General features: G+C 39.3%; 2 protein-coding genes across 3 annotated transcripts; one reads left to right on the forward strand and one right to left on the reverse strand.

Annotated features, from left to right (window-relative positions):
- Positions 1–421: 421 nt before the first annotated feature.
- Positions 422–6,190, reverse strand: sspn (sarcospan (Kras oncogene-associated gene)). Its single transcript, XM_017465730.3, has 3 exons — positions 5,663–6,190; positions 2,787–2,873; positions 422–1,837 (listed from the first exon to the last, which is right to left on the reverse strand). Exons 1-3 carry the CDS (start codon positions 5,894–5,896, stop codon positions 1,478–1,480), a joined length of 681 nt encoding a protein of 226 aa, XP_017321219.1. The 5' UTR covers positions 5,897–6,190; the 3' UTR covers positions 422–1,477.
- A 1,761-nt stretch (positions 6,191–7,951) lies between these two features.
- On the forward strand, positions 7,952–12,650 carry bhlhe41 (basic helix-loop-helix family, member e41). 2 transcript variants are annotated; one of them, XM_053677948.1, is made up of 6 exons: positions 7,952–8,171; positions 8,261–8,716; positions 8,881–8,944; positions 9,109–9,216; positions 9,331–9,442; positions 9,544–12,650. In XM_053677948.1, exons 2-6 carry the CDS (start codon positions 8,655–8,657, stop codon positions 10,425–10,427), a joined length of 1,230 nt encoding a protein of 409 aa, XP_053533923.1. In that variant the 5' UTR covers positions 7,952–8,171; positions 8,261–8,654; the 3' UTR covers positions 10,428–12,650. The 2 variants fall into 2 exon arrangements, with proteins under 2 accessions (XP_053533923.1, XP_047008815.1); XM_047152859.2 differs by having other exon boundaries at positions 7,952–8,716.
- Positions 12,651–17,214: the final 4,564 nt, after the last annotated feature.

Raw genomic sequence — 17,214 nt, forward strand, 5'->3', positions numbered from 1 at the left:
TACATCATAGGTTGTTTAAACTTTTCATTTCTGTATTTGTTTTATAAGCAACAAAAGCATTGGTGTAAAACCAGTTATAATGATCAGACAGTGACCTGCTGTGTGTCCAAGTACCCCCTCTGACCCCCCCTCTGTCCACCCCCCACACCTCCACCTCGACCGCACTGCTGTTTATCCACTATGTCAGCAAAGACTTCAGACTACAAGCCTGTCCTTTTACTGGACATGATTTACAACTGCCTGTCTGTGTGCAGGATTATTTCTGTTTGTGATCTTATACTTAATTATTGCCAATTAGCAAGTCTAAGCAATGATTTGTAACTAAAACATACTAAGGACAGTTTTGATTGTTACACAGTGGAAGATGGAATGGAAATGTTTGTGAGCATACAAAAATACAAAAAAAAAAAGTATGCAAGAATCAATAAAACAATGTTATATTTATCAGATTGTAACATATAAAACAATATAAAGGGCAGCTGCATTGTGATTATACACTGCAATATCAGGACATAATCAACCAAGATACAGTATTAATATTGCAATATTTAACCTACTTTAAGTCAGGGGCTCTCGAAATAGTTGCAATCTGTCTCATTTGTTGTGTTAAAATGATTCAAGATGCTGTAATATACTGTATAAACAGCACGTAAGCCACATGTTTTATTAAAACTGAGGTTAGATTCAAGCTGACCATTAACTTTGGATTAGTTTTGGAATATGAAATGGACAACTTCCTAAAAATTTAAATAATAATAATAATAATTTAAAAAAAACATACATTAGTGTGTTTTGAGTAACCATTTAATTCAGGTGACATTTTACTTAGGCTAATAAATCAATAATAACTATAAAAAGAGTAACTAACTATAACAATTTGACAGTGATCTCTACCATGATCACACATTGACATAAAACGGAGGATCCTCTGGCAATACATCACTGACCTCTTTTTGAGCACCACTGCCTTAAGGAAACAAGCAGATTAAAAATGACGTATTCAGACATAAAACACTTATCAGTGCTTTTTCGTTGAGAAGGTAACAGTGGGGATTTGTCATATAACTGCTATCTATTAAGGCCATCAGTTTGATATGCAAATCCTATGCAAACAGAGTGAATATGTAGCTCTCCCAGAATGACAGCTGTCCTGTTGGATCACATATACAGCCTGTTAGATAAGAATATCCTTCTTGACACTGGTGAAAGCAAGTATACATTTATATTAGTGGAAATGTCCAGATGCCAATACAGAAAAATACAGGAGCCCTAAAAAGGACTGTAATTTGCCACCACAGTAGAGTATGCTACTGCCACGCCATGCATCTTCAGCTGTACACTTACACAAATAGACATGCTGTGGGAAATTCTGGACATTCCCTCAACACATAACACACTCAACTACTCCATATGTTTTGCTCCCAGGAGAACTTTTTGTCCCTTCTCCCAGTGCTAAGCCTCTGTCACTGCCCGTCTCTTAAACTTTCTGCCATTGCTGAGTAGAGGGTGAACTCTTCTGCAAGCCCACGAAGAACACCTGATAGCGGTGCTTCCACATGATGAAAGCTCCTAGCAAGCAGATGATGGCCTGAGCTAGGTTCAACACCATCTGCAGAAGGTAGTACAGCATGAGAGTGCTTGTGACGGCAGTGCAGTCTGTCACCTCGGCGTAGGTGAAGGTGCGTGCAATGGGGTCCTCTGGCTCCAGTGTGCAGATACAATCCTGGCCTATCTCCCTGCATATGAAGCCATTGGTTAAAGAGTAGTGGTGGCCCTGGAAGGCGATGACTATAATGGAGATGACTAGGCCCACTGAACACAGGAGGAAATACACGAGCTGGAAGTACATAAAGACAAGAGCAAACTTGGTTAGTGAAATGTCTTGACTTGGTCTTGGCATGAATTTTCTTGTATACTATTTGGCCAGAAGTATGTGGATGCTTGACTACAACCTCCATATTTCGGCCTTCCCCAGGCTCTGGCCACAAAGTTGGAGGCACAGAATTGTCTGTAATGTCTTTGTATGCTGTAGCATTAAGATTTCCCTTCACTGGAACTAAAGGGCCCAAACAAGTTCCAGCATGACAATGCCCCTGTGCACAAAGGGAGCTCCATAAAGACATAGTTTTCCTAGGTTGTTATAAAAAAAGCCCTGACCTCAACCCAAAACACCTTTGTGATGAACTGGAATGCCGACTTCAAACCAGGACTCCTCGCCCAACATCGTGCTCAACTTCACTAATGCTCTTGTGGCTGAATGAGCACCAAGCAACATTCCAAAACCGAGTGGAAAGTCTTCCCAGAAGAGTGTAGGCTGTTATAGCAGAAAGTGGTGGTGGTAACTCCATATTAACACCATGCCTTTGGAGTAGGATGTTCAACAAGCACGTATGTGTGTCATGGTCGTGTGTCCATATACTTTTGGTCATATAGTGTAGTAGTAAATAAAGTATAATATATAAAGAGAAACCCATTACAACCTGATAACACAGAGGGTTTATTCAACAAAGTTTCACATCTAAAACTTGAAATGAACAACTATGACCTTATATCATTATAAACAAAATGATACAAACTACAAGGAGATACTAAACTATAAATCCGTGTGTGTGCAAAACATATCACAGCCCTAGACGAAGTATGTTCTCTACTTGACCTTTGTCTGAACACCACCTACATTAAGTACAAGTATATTTTCTATAGATAGACACATGGTTGCACCTTGGCTTCATTATCTCCTGCTTGTAAATTCAAGGAGAGCTCTTTTTCACTTATTTTACTCTCACCTTTATGATGAATTGTGTGTAGGTCCTCTCATCAGGCAAATAGGTGATGAAATAGAGCACAAAGCCCAGGAGAGATACAACGCACAACTGCAACACAATGCACAAATCATTGGTTTATTACAAACTTTTAGTCGGCTACATTAATTTCAACAAATTACTTGCAGCAGTTAACACAGTTCTAATGTTTTGTTCTGTATGTAAAAGCATAACAAGCATGTGTGCCTAAAACCCAGAGGTTGAAAAATGTTGTCATTGTGTCCCAAGTTATAAACACATGCCAGCCTTATTGATTGGACTAATCTTATTTGCCGGTCTATTCATTTCTAGGTTTCTGCCAGGCGTTCTATGATAGTTGTAATTAGTATTGTGCAACTCAGCACTCGTATAGTATAATCACTGATTTGCTAAATTGAATATGTTTTCCCCTTTGTAAGATAACACACTCTTTCTCAGTCTTACTGGAGTCTTGTGACCAATGTGTGGTGTCCAATTTTATTGTTTTTCCCAGGTTCTTAAGCAGCGAAATCTTGATGACCTCAGTGTTTTCCTCTAGCAGCAGTGGTCTTGTGAGTGGTGAACTGGGACTATCCAGAGACACTCTGATGTAGTGTGTGTGTGTGTGTGTGTGTGTGTGTGTGTGTGTGTGTGTGTGTGTGTGTGTGTGTGTGTGTGTGTGTGTGTGTGTGTGTGTGTGTGTGTGTGTGTGTGTGTGTGTGTGTGTGTGTCTCCTAGCACCTGGCATTCTAAATCTCACATGATAAGACAGTAAAAGTATAGCTGATGTTCTGGAGAGATGTTGATGGATAACAGGAAATAACTATAAAACAACTCTCCATTCAGGCTCACAAAACCAATTAAAATGTCACCAAAAAGTGTGTGATTATCAGTGCTATGCCAGCAAAAAACGCAAAAGCAAAAGGAATGATCACACAGAGTGCCTTCCAGAATTAGTCTCACCCTTAATGATCTAAAAATAAAAAATGAGAAAAAATCAATATCTAAAAAGAATAACATGCAATAAGCTGTATTACGGGTTTTAGCGCACTGATTTCATTATTGGTACGCTTACAATTATAACATCTAAACAGGTTTGAGACACATGTAGAGGGATTTTTGGCTCACTCCTCCATGCAGAACATTTTAAGCTCCTTTGTATTCTTAGGTGTTTGTATGTGGGCTTCCTTCTTTAATTCAGACCACATGTTTCAAATCAGTAGGGTTCAAATCTGGAGACTAAGGAGGTCATTGCAAAATTGATTTGGTGTTTCTTTAAACATTTTTGTGTTTTGGAAGGATGTTGAATGCTCTGTCTATGGACAAGTCTGAACCTTTTAGCAGAGGAAACAAGGTTTTAGCCTGGAATATCCTGGTACTTTGTAGAAACCATGATGCCATTCATCTTCACAAGAGCCCCTGAACTACTAGCTACAAAATAGCCACAAAACATCAATAATCCACCTCCAGGAGTATCAGGCACTTTTCCTTGCACGCTTTTGTCACCAAACATAATGATGTTGTCCATGACCAAAAGGTTTTGATTCTAGTCTCATCTAACCACAGTACACCATACAAATTGTAGTTCTAATTAAGCTTGGTGCTTAGGTGATGCTTTTTAGGAGATGCTCTTAGGAAGAGATCTTTTCTTGCAAACATCATTATGTGTTCAGTGGCATTTAACAGTTCATTTTGATAATGGACAATTACAGCAATCGACTAAACGGTGCAATTCTTGAACTGTGATCTTTGCTTGCTTTTTTCTTTCCTTCACCCTCCTCCTCATTTGTGGGAGACAGTATACTCATGGGTACAAATCCTTGCAAATGTCCACCTGTTTCACACAGGTGAAACATTTTTAGCTGCTTACGTATCTATTTTTTAAAAAAATATCCATTACCTGATTTGTCCAGGTCAACAACCCATAGTATGGTTTTTCCCAAAGTAATGCATAGCAATTTTTTTTTATCCATGTGTGCAACATCATATTTATACCACAGGGAAACAGGACATGTTTAAATGCAACAACAGAGTTCTTGAGTTCTTGGGAACTGACAGCAAATAAACAGTTACATAGGTTTTTCTAAGAATGGCAGTATGTTTGCTTTTATTTACAACATTCTTTATGGGTGTCAATACGTTTGGCACATATTTTTGATATTTTGATTACCTTTAAAAATAATTATAAATTGTAATTGATTACTTCTCTATAATGCCAAACTATTTGCACCACATGTTACCTTATATGCCACATTAAAACCTTTTTCGTGTGGTCTGAAGAACATGCACAGAAACTGCACAGAGACAGTAACCCGAGCTCAGGACTGAATCGGGACCATGGAGCTATGAGGCAGCAACACTACTCACTGTGCTACCGTGTACTGTGTTCTTGATATTCTAGATTTTTTTCCTCAGCAACAGCAAAAGTCGTTTAGTTGACTGGTTACACAAACACGACAGAGTGGATTTCTGTAAACTGATCGTCTATAGTCCAGGATGAAATAAATATTCAAATGAAAATTGGAGAAGGAAAACTTTTGATCTAGCCCTGAAAATCCAAAATCCTGAACAACCAGACAAAACAAGATATCCCATATCATTTATTTTGGGCACAGGAACTAATTTCAATAGCCTCTCAGCAAAGCTGTATGTCTGTGTGTTATGAATTAGTAATATTTAAACAATTCTGCTCAAGTTACTGTACAGAAATGCTTAGACATGTAACACATGCAAACTGAGACTGTTTAATGTAAAATTAGGCTTCGATACAGCTGCAGTAATGGCGGCGTGTTTACTGGCAGAGTGGAATGCTGGCCTCATGCAAGGCCCTGACAGTGAGAAAGCATGCTGGGAGCTGAGGAAGAGGATGGTTAGATGCTTACAATGATTCCAGCCCAATGGGGTGTCTCCCTGGCCAGCAGAGAGGGGCTGATGGTGGTCATGAGGAAGGCCATGACTGTGATGGTGATGCCCAGTAGCAGCTGTAGCAGGGCGATGAGCAGTGGGAAGCGGCAGCCACAGCATTTGTGGCTTCCCTCGGCGTCTGGGCCTCCTCGATCAGGCTTGGCCTTCTTCTGCCCTCCACTAGACCCCACTGGACTCTTGTCTGACCCCATGCTTCCTCCTTACTCAAGCACAATGGCTTAGTCTTTCTTCAAACCTAGAATTTTCTGTTTCTTTACCTCTTTCTTCTCTTCACCCCTTTTCCTCTTTTTGTCTCCAGTTTTCCTTCTTCTCTCTTTTCCCTGACTGGCCCTCCGTACTGTTTACCACCCCTCTGCCCTGCCCTACTCCTCCCCTCCCTGCCGGGGGCTCCTCTCCGAGCCAGCCTGCTCGGCTGCAGCTATTTGGAATCAAAGAGGGCTCTGAACTAATATGGAAAACATTTTGAACTGCCTGAGAGCCACATATAGAGCAGCAAGCAATGGAGGAGAGGAAAAGGAGGGAGGGAGTGAGAGGAGAGAAGACCGAAAGGGGGGACTCCAACACACGACTACAATAACAACAGCAGCGAACTGCTAGTCTTCCAGCAAACAGAGCAGGGAAATGGGACCTTAGAGAAAATGAGGAAGAGGTGTTCTGAGTTAATATTTAGCATTACCATTCCACATCACAGTCAATTGTGGGCGAATTCGGACTCCTGCCAAGTGTACACAGTTCACAACACCCAAACTGTCACATGATACCAACGGAGAAGTAATGTGACCTACAGACATGTGAGGGCAGATACAACAAATTCTTTATTAATCCTTCATGTTTATTATCATAATGTGTTGATAGACTATATCTATGAGTGGGGTTTAATATATTGTATATGTGTTATGTACATTCAATGCATAATAATGTATATATTAATACACAGTATATCAATGTACATATAAACAGAAGTACATGAATCATATATATGTCGTTATTAATAAATATGCATATTATATATTACACAAATTCTATGTTTACATCAATTTATATATATATATATATATATATATATATATATATATATATATATATATATATATATATATATTACATATTGTTATATTAAAAAAAGAAATAATACACCACTTTTTATATCTTTACTGGATATTTGATTGAATTTATGGATTCAATTTACGTACATCTTTTACTTAAAACTGCTTGTTTTTGAATGCTATTTGCAGAGCTTAATGTTTTTGTATTATTGTAACAAAAGGACAGGGAGCTGATCACACAAGACAGCTAATCGCACATCATCCCTAGGTAAAATTATACTTGTGTTTTGTAATATTTATTACATAAACAAATACATATTTGCTGAAATATTGATGCCAAAATAGCCAGGTTATGTGGGCTCAAACTGTTTTTGGATAACAATATTTACATTTAAGCTGTTATCCAAAACTACATACACCTGAGACAATGCAAACGTGAAACAATTTAGAGTTAAAGGTATTGCTCAACGGCGGTAAAAATGGCTCTCTGGAAGTCCTGGGATTTTAACTTACAACCATATTATCACTAGATCAGAACAAAAACAAGAGAAGTTTTTTAATGGTTTCTTCCATTACCCACAATGCTGTTTGACTACTTGCTCAGACAGATAAGGTGCCAAAGCTTCAGCGTTCATGCTATTACCAACATCAACACCATCATGCTTATCATTTCATTGATGGCCGAATAGCCAATCCGAGACCATGCCATTACTCAGCGCAACTGTGTCATATAGATACACTGCATGCTGGGAGTTTGAATTGAGCGTTTGCTGTCTCCTCTACTTCTATGTTGGATGTCTCATGAATACGATGCTATGTGAAAGAGCAAGCATGAAAAAAGAAGCTCTTGCTCTGAGTGTTGTCACCTATGTTTGAGATCCTTGAGATTGTTTTCCATTGTAACTGTGCTAGCAATGTCCTTCTGTGATGTCAGCACAACACACAACCATTAACTTCTCACAAGAAAAATGACAATACTGCACCAACCAACTAATAAACACCAGAAGTACTAAGGAAATCATAAATATTTCAGTGAAAACATATTTAATATGTGTCAGGGTGGAGTTTTTTTTTTTAACCTTCTGACCACTAAGCATGGTGTGTGACAAAAACAAATATTTGTGTCACGAGAGATGCTTCTAAAATGGTAGAAAATCATGTTTTCGAGTATGCCTATAGGTTCACACGGGGGCAAACGAGGTCGCACCTGCACGAAACAGCCTCCATTAGTGTGAGTGCACTACAGGAGCCATAGCGCACGTGTTAAAGCACGCAGCGTGAGATCCCTGAGCGCGCGCCTCACCGGTTTTCTGATCGCAGTCTGTTCACGTGACCTGAAGATAGGGTTTTTGTGTGTGTGTGTGTGTGTGTGTGTTTTTGGAGATCGATCACGAAAGGTGGAAATTGGCTTTAGGACCATGTAAGTTTAGTGTTGAAGTTTAAAACCCCTCCTTTATCTGAGCTCTGTGTTTATGAATAGCCTTCACAGTGTCGTCATCTGTGTGTCAGGCAGCTGTCTCTGATTGGTTGCACGGGGCTGGAGACGACTTTCTGCGGCGGCGCGGGGTCTCGAGAGGTCGCTAATTAGCGAGCAGTCTTTTCGAGCGGGTGCCGTTTACACGTGAGCTCAAAGCGGTTCCGGGCGGTGGGGTGGCGCGCGCACAGCTCTTGGTTCCCGCGCACAGTGGCAGCTCGCGCTGAGCTCGGCGTCATTCTGAAGCGCTTCTGTGCTACTGGACATAACGCACAGCTCGCGCTCGCGCTCGCTTTCTCTCTCTCTCTCTCTCTCTCTCTCTCTCTCTCTCTCTCTCTCTCTCTCTCTCTCTCGCACTACCACTTTCCGTCGGCTCGGAATTACACACGAACCCCTGCCAAAGAAGCGGATGAGAGAAGGTGAAAAGTTATGGATGAAAGAATATCGCGACTGCAGGACAGAGCGTTCCTGGATCACGCAGATTTTCTGGGGTAATGCTGCCTTTATTATTATTATTATTATTATTATTATTATTATTATTATTATTATTATTATTATTTTATTAATGCAAAACATTGTTTTCATTTGCATGATTGTAACATGAAAGAATTTGCTTCCTAACAACTGCGACTTTTTTTTTTTTTTTTTTTTTTAGGGTCGATTATTCGTCGCTTTATATGTGCAAGACAAAGAGAGGTATGAAACGAGAGGAGGGAAAGGTAAGTGTGGATCTGAGCCATTGTTACCAGCCAGGTAGACCTGTAGAAATCATGTTTGTGTAACGTAGATAGTGCACTATGTTTACTTTTTTCCCTCTTTGTTTTCCAAACCATGTCGATGAATTGACATTTGCAGAACTTTCTGTTGCCTAATTGTGTTTTAGGACGCTTATAAGTTACCCCACAGACTCATAGAGAAGAAGAGGAGGGACCGGATTAATGAATGTATTGGACAATTGAAAGACTTATTACCAGAACACCTTAAGTTAACGGTATAAAGTGCACTTTTTTCCGTTTTGTTTATTGTTTGTGTGCGACCTCTATGAAAATGTTTGCTTTATGAAACGCGTATGTTATGATATTCAGTGTGATGTGCCTATCTGTAGACGCTGGGCCACTTGGAAAAGGCGGTAGTGTTGGAGTTAACTCTGAAACACCTGAACGCTTTGACGGCCGTCACTGAGCAGCAGCACCAAAAGATCCTGGCACTGCAGAACGGTAAATCCCATCCCATCCCATCACATCCCATCACATCACATCATAGATACATCACATCACAGATACCCTGATAGTAACGTCTGTCCTCTGTGTCTGATCAGGAGACCGCACGCTGAAGTCCTCCATCCGAGCAGACTTGGACGCTTTCCACTCGGGATTTCAAGCCTGTGCTAAAGAGGTCCTGAAGTACCTGGGCACGGTGGAGAAGTGGACCAGCTGTGAGCAGAGGTGCACGCAGCTCCTCGAGCATCTGCACAAAGTTTTGGCGCGACTCGTCCAGCCGCAGGAGAGGGACGGCCAGGCCAACTGCGTCCCCGTCATCCAGAGGACTCAGAATCCCGAGGCCAACGAGAACGACACGGACACCGACAGCGGATACGGGGGCGAGGCCGAGAAAAGCGACGCTAGAGCCGAGAAAGCGTGCGACACAGTCCGAGTTGCTGGAGTTAAAATCAAGCAGGAGTTCGGGGACGAGCGCGTCGCCAAAAAGCCCAAAATGAGCTGGAGTGAGAAGAGTGGCGCTGAAAGCGCGGAACAGCCAAACTTAGCGTTTATGAACTCGCTGATGGGAATGGCTGGGGTTGGGCAACAGACTCCGTTCTGCGTGCCGTTTTACTTCATAAACCCGTCGGCAGCTGGGTCCTACATGCCTTTTTTCGATAAGAGCAGTATGGAGAAGTTAGTATACCCAGCGCTGAGCGGGCCCTTCCCCTGGCTGTACCCGGGCATCACCGCGCACACTTCAGCCGCCGCCGCCGCCGCCGCTGCCGCCGCTGCTGCTGCTGCTTTCCCCGCAGGATCTCTGGAGAAAAGCCTGGGGTTCGGGGCCGCTTCAAAAGAAAATGACTGCCCTTCTCCGTCTAACGACGCTAAACAATCCAACAGGCTCGGTGCGTCCTCTCCTACCGACGAGGAACAGAACTCAGACCCCGATCTTAACGAGGATCAGACCCAAATGAAGGAAACCAGCAGCACTACAGGCTAATCTATTCTAATCTAAAGGAACACTCGCGCTCTCTTGTTGGCTCGTGACATTGTGTGTTTATCTATTCCTTATTTGAATCATCATCGAGTACTCTGTGGCCTGTAGACTATGGATTTCCCGATTAAAACACAGTTGTTTGTTATTCTTACTTTTTGAATTGAAAGTGTGTGCAAAACAGGGTTTTGAAAAGGTCTTTCTGTAGGGACACTGTAATGGGGGACATTGGAACAAAACCTAGTGCCTTTTGCACTGAATGCTGACACTGGAATGGGAATCGACACTGACTGACTACAGCATACAGTCTGTCTTTATTGGCTATAGTAGAGTTATATTTAATAATCAGTTCAATTGAGAGTTTGCTATTATTTGCTGAGGAAACTTAGTGTATGTGCAATACTGTCGAACTGATCGAGTTATAACCTACTGCACCTCTTCTCGTTGATTTGGATTCATATTGGCATCTTGGATGTATTGTATGACAGTGACCTCAAGCAAGCTGAAACAACTGATGCAGTACTTTTAGGAACAACTTTATTTTTTAGTAGAATTTAGCCTACAAGATTTGCCACTGATAGTGAGATTCTTATTTCACGGTTTAATCTTCAGTGCTTGAAAGAGTTACTTAAATACCTCAAGATACTTTCGCATTGAGAGGCAGATTTATTCCTAGAGATGCTCCTCTGGTAGGGGCAGTGCAGTGAGCTGAATAATCTTTGCTAGGATGAAAGTAGTCTTAATTTTTAGTCAGGCAGAACATGTGAGTAGCCTTGTAAGTCCTTTGACTTACTGTTATGACAGTCCTATGACAGTCTCTCTACGTAAAAGCTCATTTGAACTCAAGTTTAAGTGAGGTGTGAAATTACACTCTGGATATTTTGGCTTAGCATAGGCTTGTCGTTCATAAGCAATCTCAAAAAGTATTCGGGATGTGACAACATTGTGACACCATCTAAAATAATTTGATCGCTTCAGGACAATTTTCTAGACAGTTTGGCTTCGGGAATCACAATTTCCATGGGGATTTTCTGACAAAAGTCCCGTTTAATCTAGCAGATGAATTTGGAATGGTCCATGTGGCCTGTGTCATAAAACATCTCAGTATGTGGAGAGCTACTGTATACGACATGCATCTCCGGATACGTTAGCACCTTGTGGAACTTTGATATTGAATGTAATCTGTTTTTTTTTCTTCTGTTGATATGAACGTTTGTAAATATTCTGATAAAAGTAGATCCGCGAGGTAAAGTGCACTTGTTGATGCCTTCTTTGTTCCTCTAAAACTCTTCTCACACATTATTTATAATCCATTACCCTTTGTATTCTGCCTGTAATTTATATATACAGTATATATTTTCTTAAAGAAATCCTCATGATTAAAAGGCAAGTCTTGGACTAAATGTATAAGTACTGAAATAAACTATAGCAGCTTACTGTATAGCTACACAAATTTCAGTTGAATTCTTCTGAAAGCTCTGTTATACAGCAAACGCTTCTGTTAATTAATCTTGAAAAGCTTATATAAATTTAGTAGTAGTCTGGCTCAGTGATTAGGGCAAAGACATTTTTCTGCCTGAGTTAGTACTGCCATTAATGCCAATATTTTGTAGTAACATTAGTTGTTACAAAAGTCCCAATCAAGGATCACTGCACTGGTCCAGATGTTACTATTACAACTTAGGCTTTTGAATAACTACAACCAAATATACAATGTGCATATACCATGCTGTCTGTTAATATGTATCAGAGCTGATTAGTGGCACAAGATCTGAGTGATTGGGAATCTTGTGGAATATGTGTAATAATCCCAGAACATGGTGTACTGCACGTAATCAGAAAAGAATGCAGAATACCTAAGCACTGAAGGAAAGTATGAAAGAATGAGGTATTTTATGACAAGGTATGATCAATGTTGGATTGACTGCAACCAATACCTTTCCAGTCAGCGCAAGCATATGTATAAGCAAAATTTGCCATTTACTTTTGCATAGAACACATTTTATAGGCCCCTTATAGCCTCTTTGCCTCAACTGTCTTTTTGCCTATGTAGTGGCATGTGTATGTAAATAGTTTGTGAATACGCAAAAATGTCCAATGTTTATGTTGTAGAAGAAATCTTTGGATTTTATAAAGGATAAACCTAAGCAAATGTTGCTAACGCTTTACACTACTGCTGTTATAAATTATTGCTCACAGTTGTCAAATAAATATAAGCTCAAAGACTAATCAGTGCCCTTTTTTAATGGATTATTTCTATACACCAGCTGACACCTTTTTATTTTATCATTTTTATTACACATTGTACTTTATTTTCTTTAGGCTAGGGGTAAGTACATTCAGTCCCTTGGAAAGCGCTACCCTGTGCAGTTTAAAGTTTTCATTTATTCTTAAACACCTGATCCAACTTATGAAGGCTATGACCATCAGCTGATTCAGATTCAGCGTTAGCCATAGGGACAACAAAAAACTGCAGGGAAGGGACTCCCGATGTCTTCACTTAAAAATTTTTTATAATAAGTAATGTTATAATAAGAAATACTGGGTAGATTTGACTATAATCAGTATATTTTCACTAAGATATAATTTTTTGCAGTGTTGAGAATCCCCGCTTTAAACATTATTCAAGAGTTGATGGCTCTATAACACAGAACTTCAGTGACAGTTGCATAATGAGGGCGCAGACACTTCTGAAATGTTAGATCTTCATTATTTGTTTCAAAAACTCTGTAATAGTTCCCAGTGCTTCTGGGATAGGTTCAGGATCCGCCGCAACCCAGATGAGGATAAAGGAGTTACTGAAGATGAATGAACGAACAAATGAACATTGTAATAATGACAGGACTCATGACTCATGTTTGCTGTTAATACAAGCCTACACATTCCATACTGTATATTTATTGGGGTTAACTTTAATGGTAGCTTGTTATGTCTATTTCTGAACAAATCAGGTGACTTGAAAGTCATTGAACTGGAATGCACAGTAAGCCAGGGCTTAGGTCCAATCATGTGACACGACATGGAAAAAGGAGTGCTCACTTTCACTCCAGCAGGGGGGAAAAAAAACAACACCCAGAATTCAGAATTTATTTCTCTTAAATTAATACCCTGTCTTGGAATTACTGCATTTTAGATAATCTATACAATCATTTTGGTAGAAAGCTGCCTTTGTTATTTCAGTCTGCTTTTGCAGATCAATCTCAAAAATCTTGGTTAAGCAGTTATATACTTTTCTAGAAATATCCACTGTAAATCCTCTTAAAGATCCAGAAATGCTATAAATACATCTATTCTGTTCTCCATTATTATAATTATGCTTGGCTGTTTGCAAAGTGTGTGAGGTGTGAAGAATTATGGCCTTTTATCCCCACTCACTTGTCACTGTGGATCATATAACTGTGTCAGCACAGAACCCCAAGTCATAAACACACTGAACTGTTAGGTGAAATTTTTGTCATTCTAAGGAAATTTACCAACTTTATTTTATTATTTACAGTGCTTCCCATCAGGGGTCACAACATCAGGGTTGACGTGGATCTAAAAAACCTCCTCGTCACTGATGCATGGCACAGTCATTCTCTCACCTCCAGACATCCTAGTCTTTGAATGGGTGATACTGTAAAAAGCTAATCATTGGCAACACAAGCATTCAGCTTTGCTTGGTGTAAGATGACCTTTTCTCACCACTCTCTCTTTTCCTGTGTCTAATTAATTAATGAGAGGGGAAAAAATGCAGCTTGTCATGTTACAGAGAAAGTTCTCAGTCCTGAAGACGTTTCCATGTCAAAACATTTAAAGGAATAGGTTCACCTCTCTGTGTTACAAAACACTACCACTGGAGACTCATTCCAAAAATGTTAGATAAACATATCTGCATTGAAAGCTTCACAATACCAACAATTACATGTGTTTTTATTTATTTATTTTTATTCTTTTAAAAACCCAAACAAATAAAAAAACAAAACAACAACAACTGTATATTAATGCAAACATTGAGGCTGGAACTACTGCCAGGGTTATAGAAAATTACTCAACATCCAACTCACCAATCAGATTTGGGAATTCACCAGGCCTGTAATGTAATTAAAAAATAATGAACCTTGATGACATCACACTCGTTATTCAGTAGTAAATATAAGCTGCAAAGCACATACAGCTGTATTTGCTGTATCAAGGTTTGGGATTTGGGCTTGCACATATGAATCACAGTGAAAATGAAATTCAGAAGTAAAGAGAAGATACTAGTATGAAATAAAATATGGGCTGTCAAACCTAATACCAAGATTACCATAAATCTGTCTTTAAGGTATAGAGATCAGTAAATAAGTTTAGTCAAGGGCCATTTCCAGTCCTGTGTCAAGGGGGAGCAATGTGGCTTTCATAGCTGTTGATAGATTTTGCTGGCAGGCTGCCTTTTGCAGGCCTTTACTCTAAGGCATCAGGCATTGTGTTTTATTAACATTTAATGTAACTGCTAGCTTTTTAAATCTTGGAACCCTGTTTGTTAGGAACCCTGTTTGTTAATACACCACAATAATGAGATGTATGACACAGCCAGACATGAACCACCCCAAGGTTGATTATTTTCCAGTAACAAGGATTTTATTCCCTACAGCAATTTGTCAGTGATTACAATTGGTTTTATTAATTACACAATGATATACTTTTCACTTGTTTATAGTTACATTTTAAGTTAGTTCCTATTATCACATACATTATAAAAGCTATAAACAGTCCCTCACCAGCCTCTCTTTTTCTCTTTCAATTGAAATTAATAAAACAAAAAAAATGCAGCTTGTTTTGTTACTGCGAAACCGGAAAGTCCTCTGTCCTAAAGACTTTCCTGTGTCTGAAAAAGTAAAGGTACAGCTTAACTTCTGTCTGATACAAAATGTGGATACTGAAGACTCCAAAAATGTTAATAAATGTCTCATCACTGAATCAAATGTCAATCCACTATATCAACCAATACTCATTTTAAATCAGCTTATGTGGACCGTCCATTATACAAGTCCCTGTGTAAACTGCAACTATTGAAATGATAATGTATTCGAGCACAAATAAACCTGTGATTTGCACTGCAGCCAGAACTACTGTCAGAAGAATTTTAATTAATAGTTTATATTAATCAATGCTTTCTGACCAACAAGAAACGAGCATTCAGTCATGCTGAGGTATAAACCTTGCATTGTGAACATTTCTGTCTGCACAATTTCTTTAGGCTGGTCCATTTTTCTACTTTATTATGCTTCTATAATGAATCCTAGTTACTTAGTGAATAATCCAGTTAAAAGAATAGATCAGGGAACATATTTTTACTGACAGTGCAAAAAGTCACATTTGAGACAAACTGAGAAGTCCATTTTCACTTCATTACCTAGAGCACAATTCCACCTAGTGGTTATACTGCAGAAACACATAAGATTACAGTGTGGTTAAAGCTGAGGGCCACCGGAGAGGAATATATACTCGCTGTCCACTTTATTAGGAACACCTGTACAACTGCACATTCATGCGGTTATCTAATCAGCTGATCATGCGGCTGTAGTGCAATGCAAAATAAATAAATAAATAAATAAATAATAAAAATCCATGCAGATACGGGTCAAGAGCTTCAGTTAATGTACACATCAAACACCAGAATGAAGTAAAAGTGTGATCTCATTGGCTTTCATTGTGGCATGGATGTTAGTACCAGATGGGCTGGTTTGAGTATTTCTGAAAGTACTGATCTCCTGGGATTTTCACACACAATAGTCTTTAGAGTTTACAAAAAACAAACTAAAACCATTGAGTGGGTGATAGTTCTGTTGGTGGAAATGACTTGTTGATGAGAGAGGTCAGAGGAAATTGCCAGATTGGTTCAAGCTGACAGGAAGGATGTAGTAACTCATATAATCACTCTTTACAACTGTGGTGAGCAGAAAAGCATCTTAACATGCACAAAACATTGAGGTGGATCGGCTACAACAGCAGAAGACCACATCAAGTTCCACTCATGTCAGCCAAGAAGAATAATCTGAGGCTATCATGGGCACAGACTCACCCAAACTAGACTGAAGATTAGAAGAAGAAAAAAAATCACCTGGCCTTTTCCCAATATGAAACTGTCCTGTTTCAGTCTGTGCTATAAATTACTTATTGTAGTCATTCATAAAGTTTATAGTTTATATTCATATGATTTAAGATTGCAAGTTCTAAAATAATGTGTCATAATAAACACTGCAATGCATGTACTGTCAGGTTCATAAATACTTGGACACCAACAAAGTTATTGTTTTCTTAGCTGTCTACCACAGTGTATCACAGTTGAAATTAAATTGTGAACATGAGGTCAAAGTGCAGACTTTCGGCTGAGGACATTTACATCCAAATCAAGTGAACGGTGTAGAACTTGCAAGACTTTTTATATGTGGTCCAAAAATAATTGGATAATTAACTGCTCAACTTCTTCTATGGTCAGTTATGTGTTATTCCCTCATTACAAGCAGACAAAATGTGCAGAATTTCAAGTGTGGCATTTGCATTTGAAATCAGTTGCTGTTATCTCTCAATATGAAGTCCAAAGACCAGTCACTGTCAGTGAAGAAAGCCATCATTAGGCTGAAAATTCAAAACAAACCCATCAGAGAGATAGCAACAACATTAGGTGTAGCCAAAACAGCTATTACATTGTTAAAGAGAAAGAATGCACTGATGAGCTCAGGAACACCAAAAGGCTCAAGGCACTGAAGGTATCAGTTAATATATATCAGTAAATGATATTCAGGAAAGCTTTTTTTTTTTTTGCTAA

The sequence above is a fragment of the Ictalurus punctatus genome, chromosome 4, assembly GCF_001660625.3.
Source record: "Ictalurus punctatus breed USDA103 chromosome 4, Coco_2.0, whole genome shotgun sequence".
Lineage (NCBI taxonomy): Eukaryota > Metazoa > Chordata > Actinopteri > Siluriformes > Ictaluridae > Ictalurus > Ictalurus punctatus.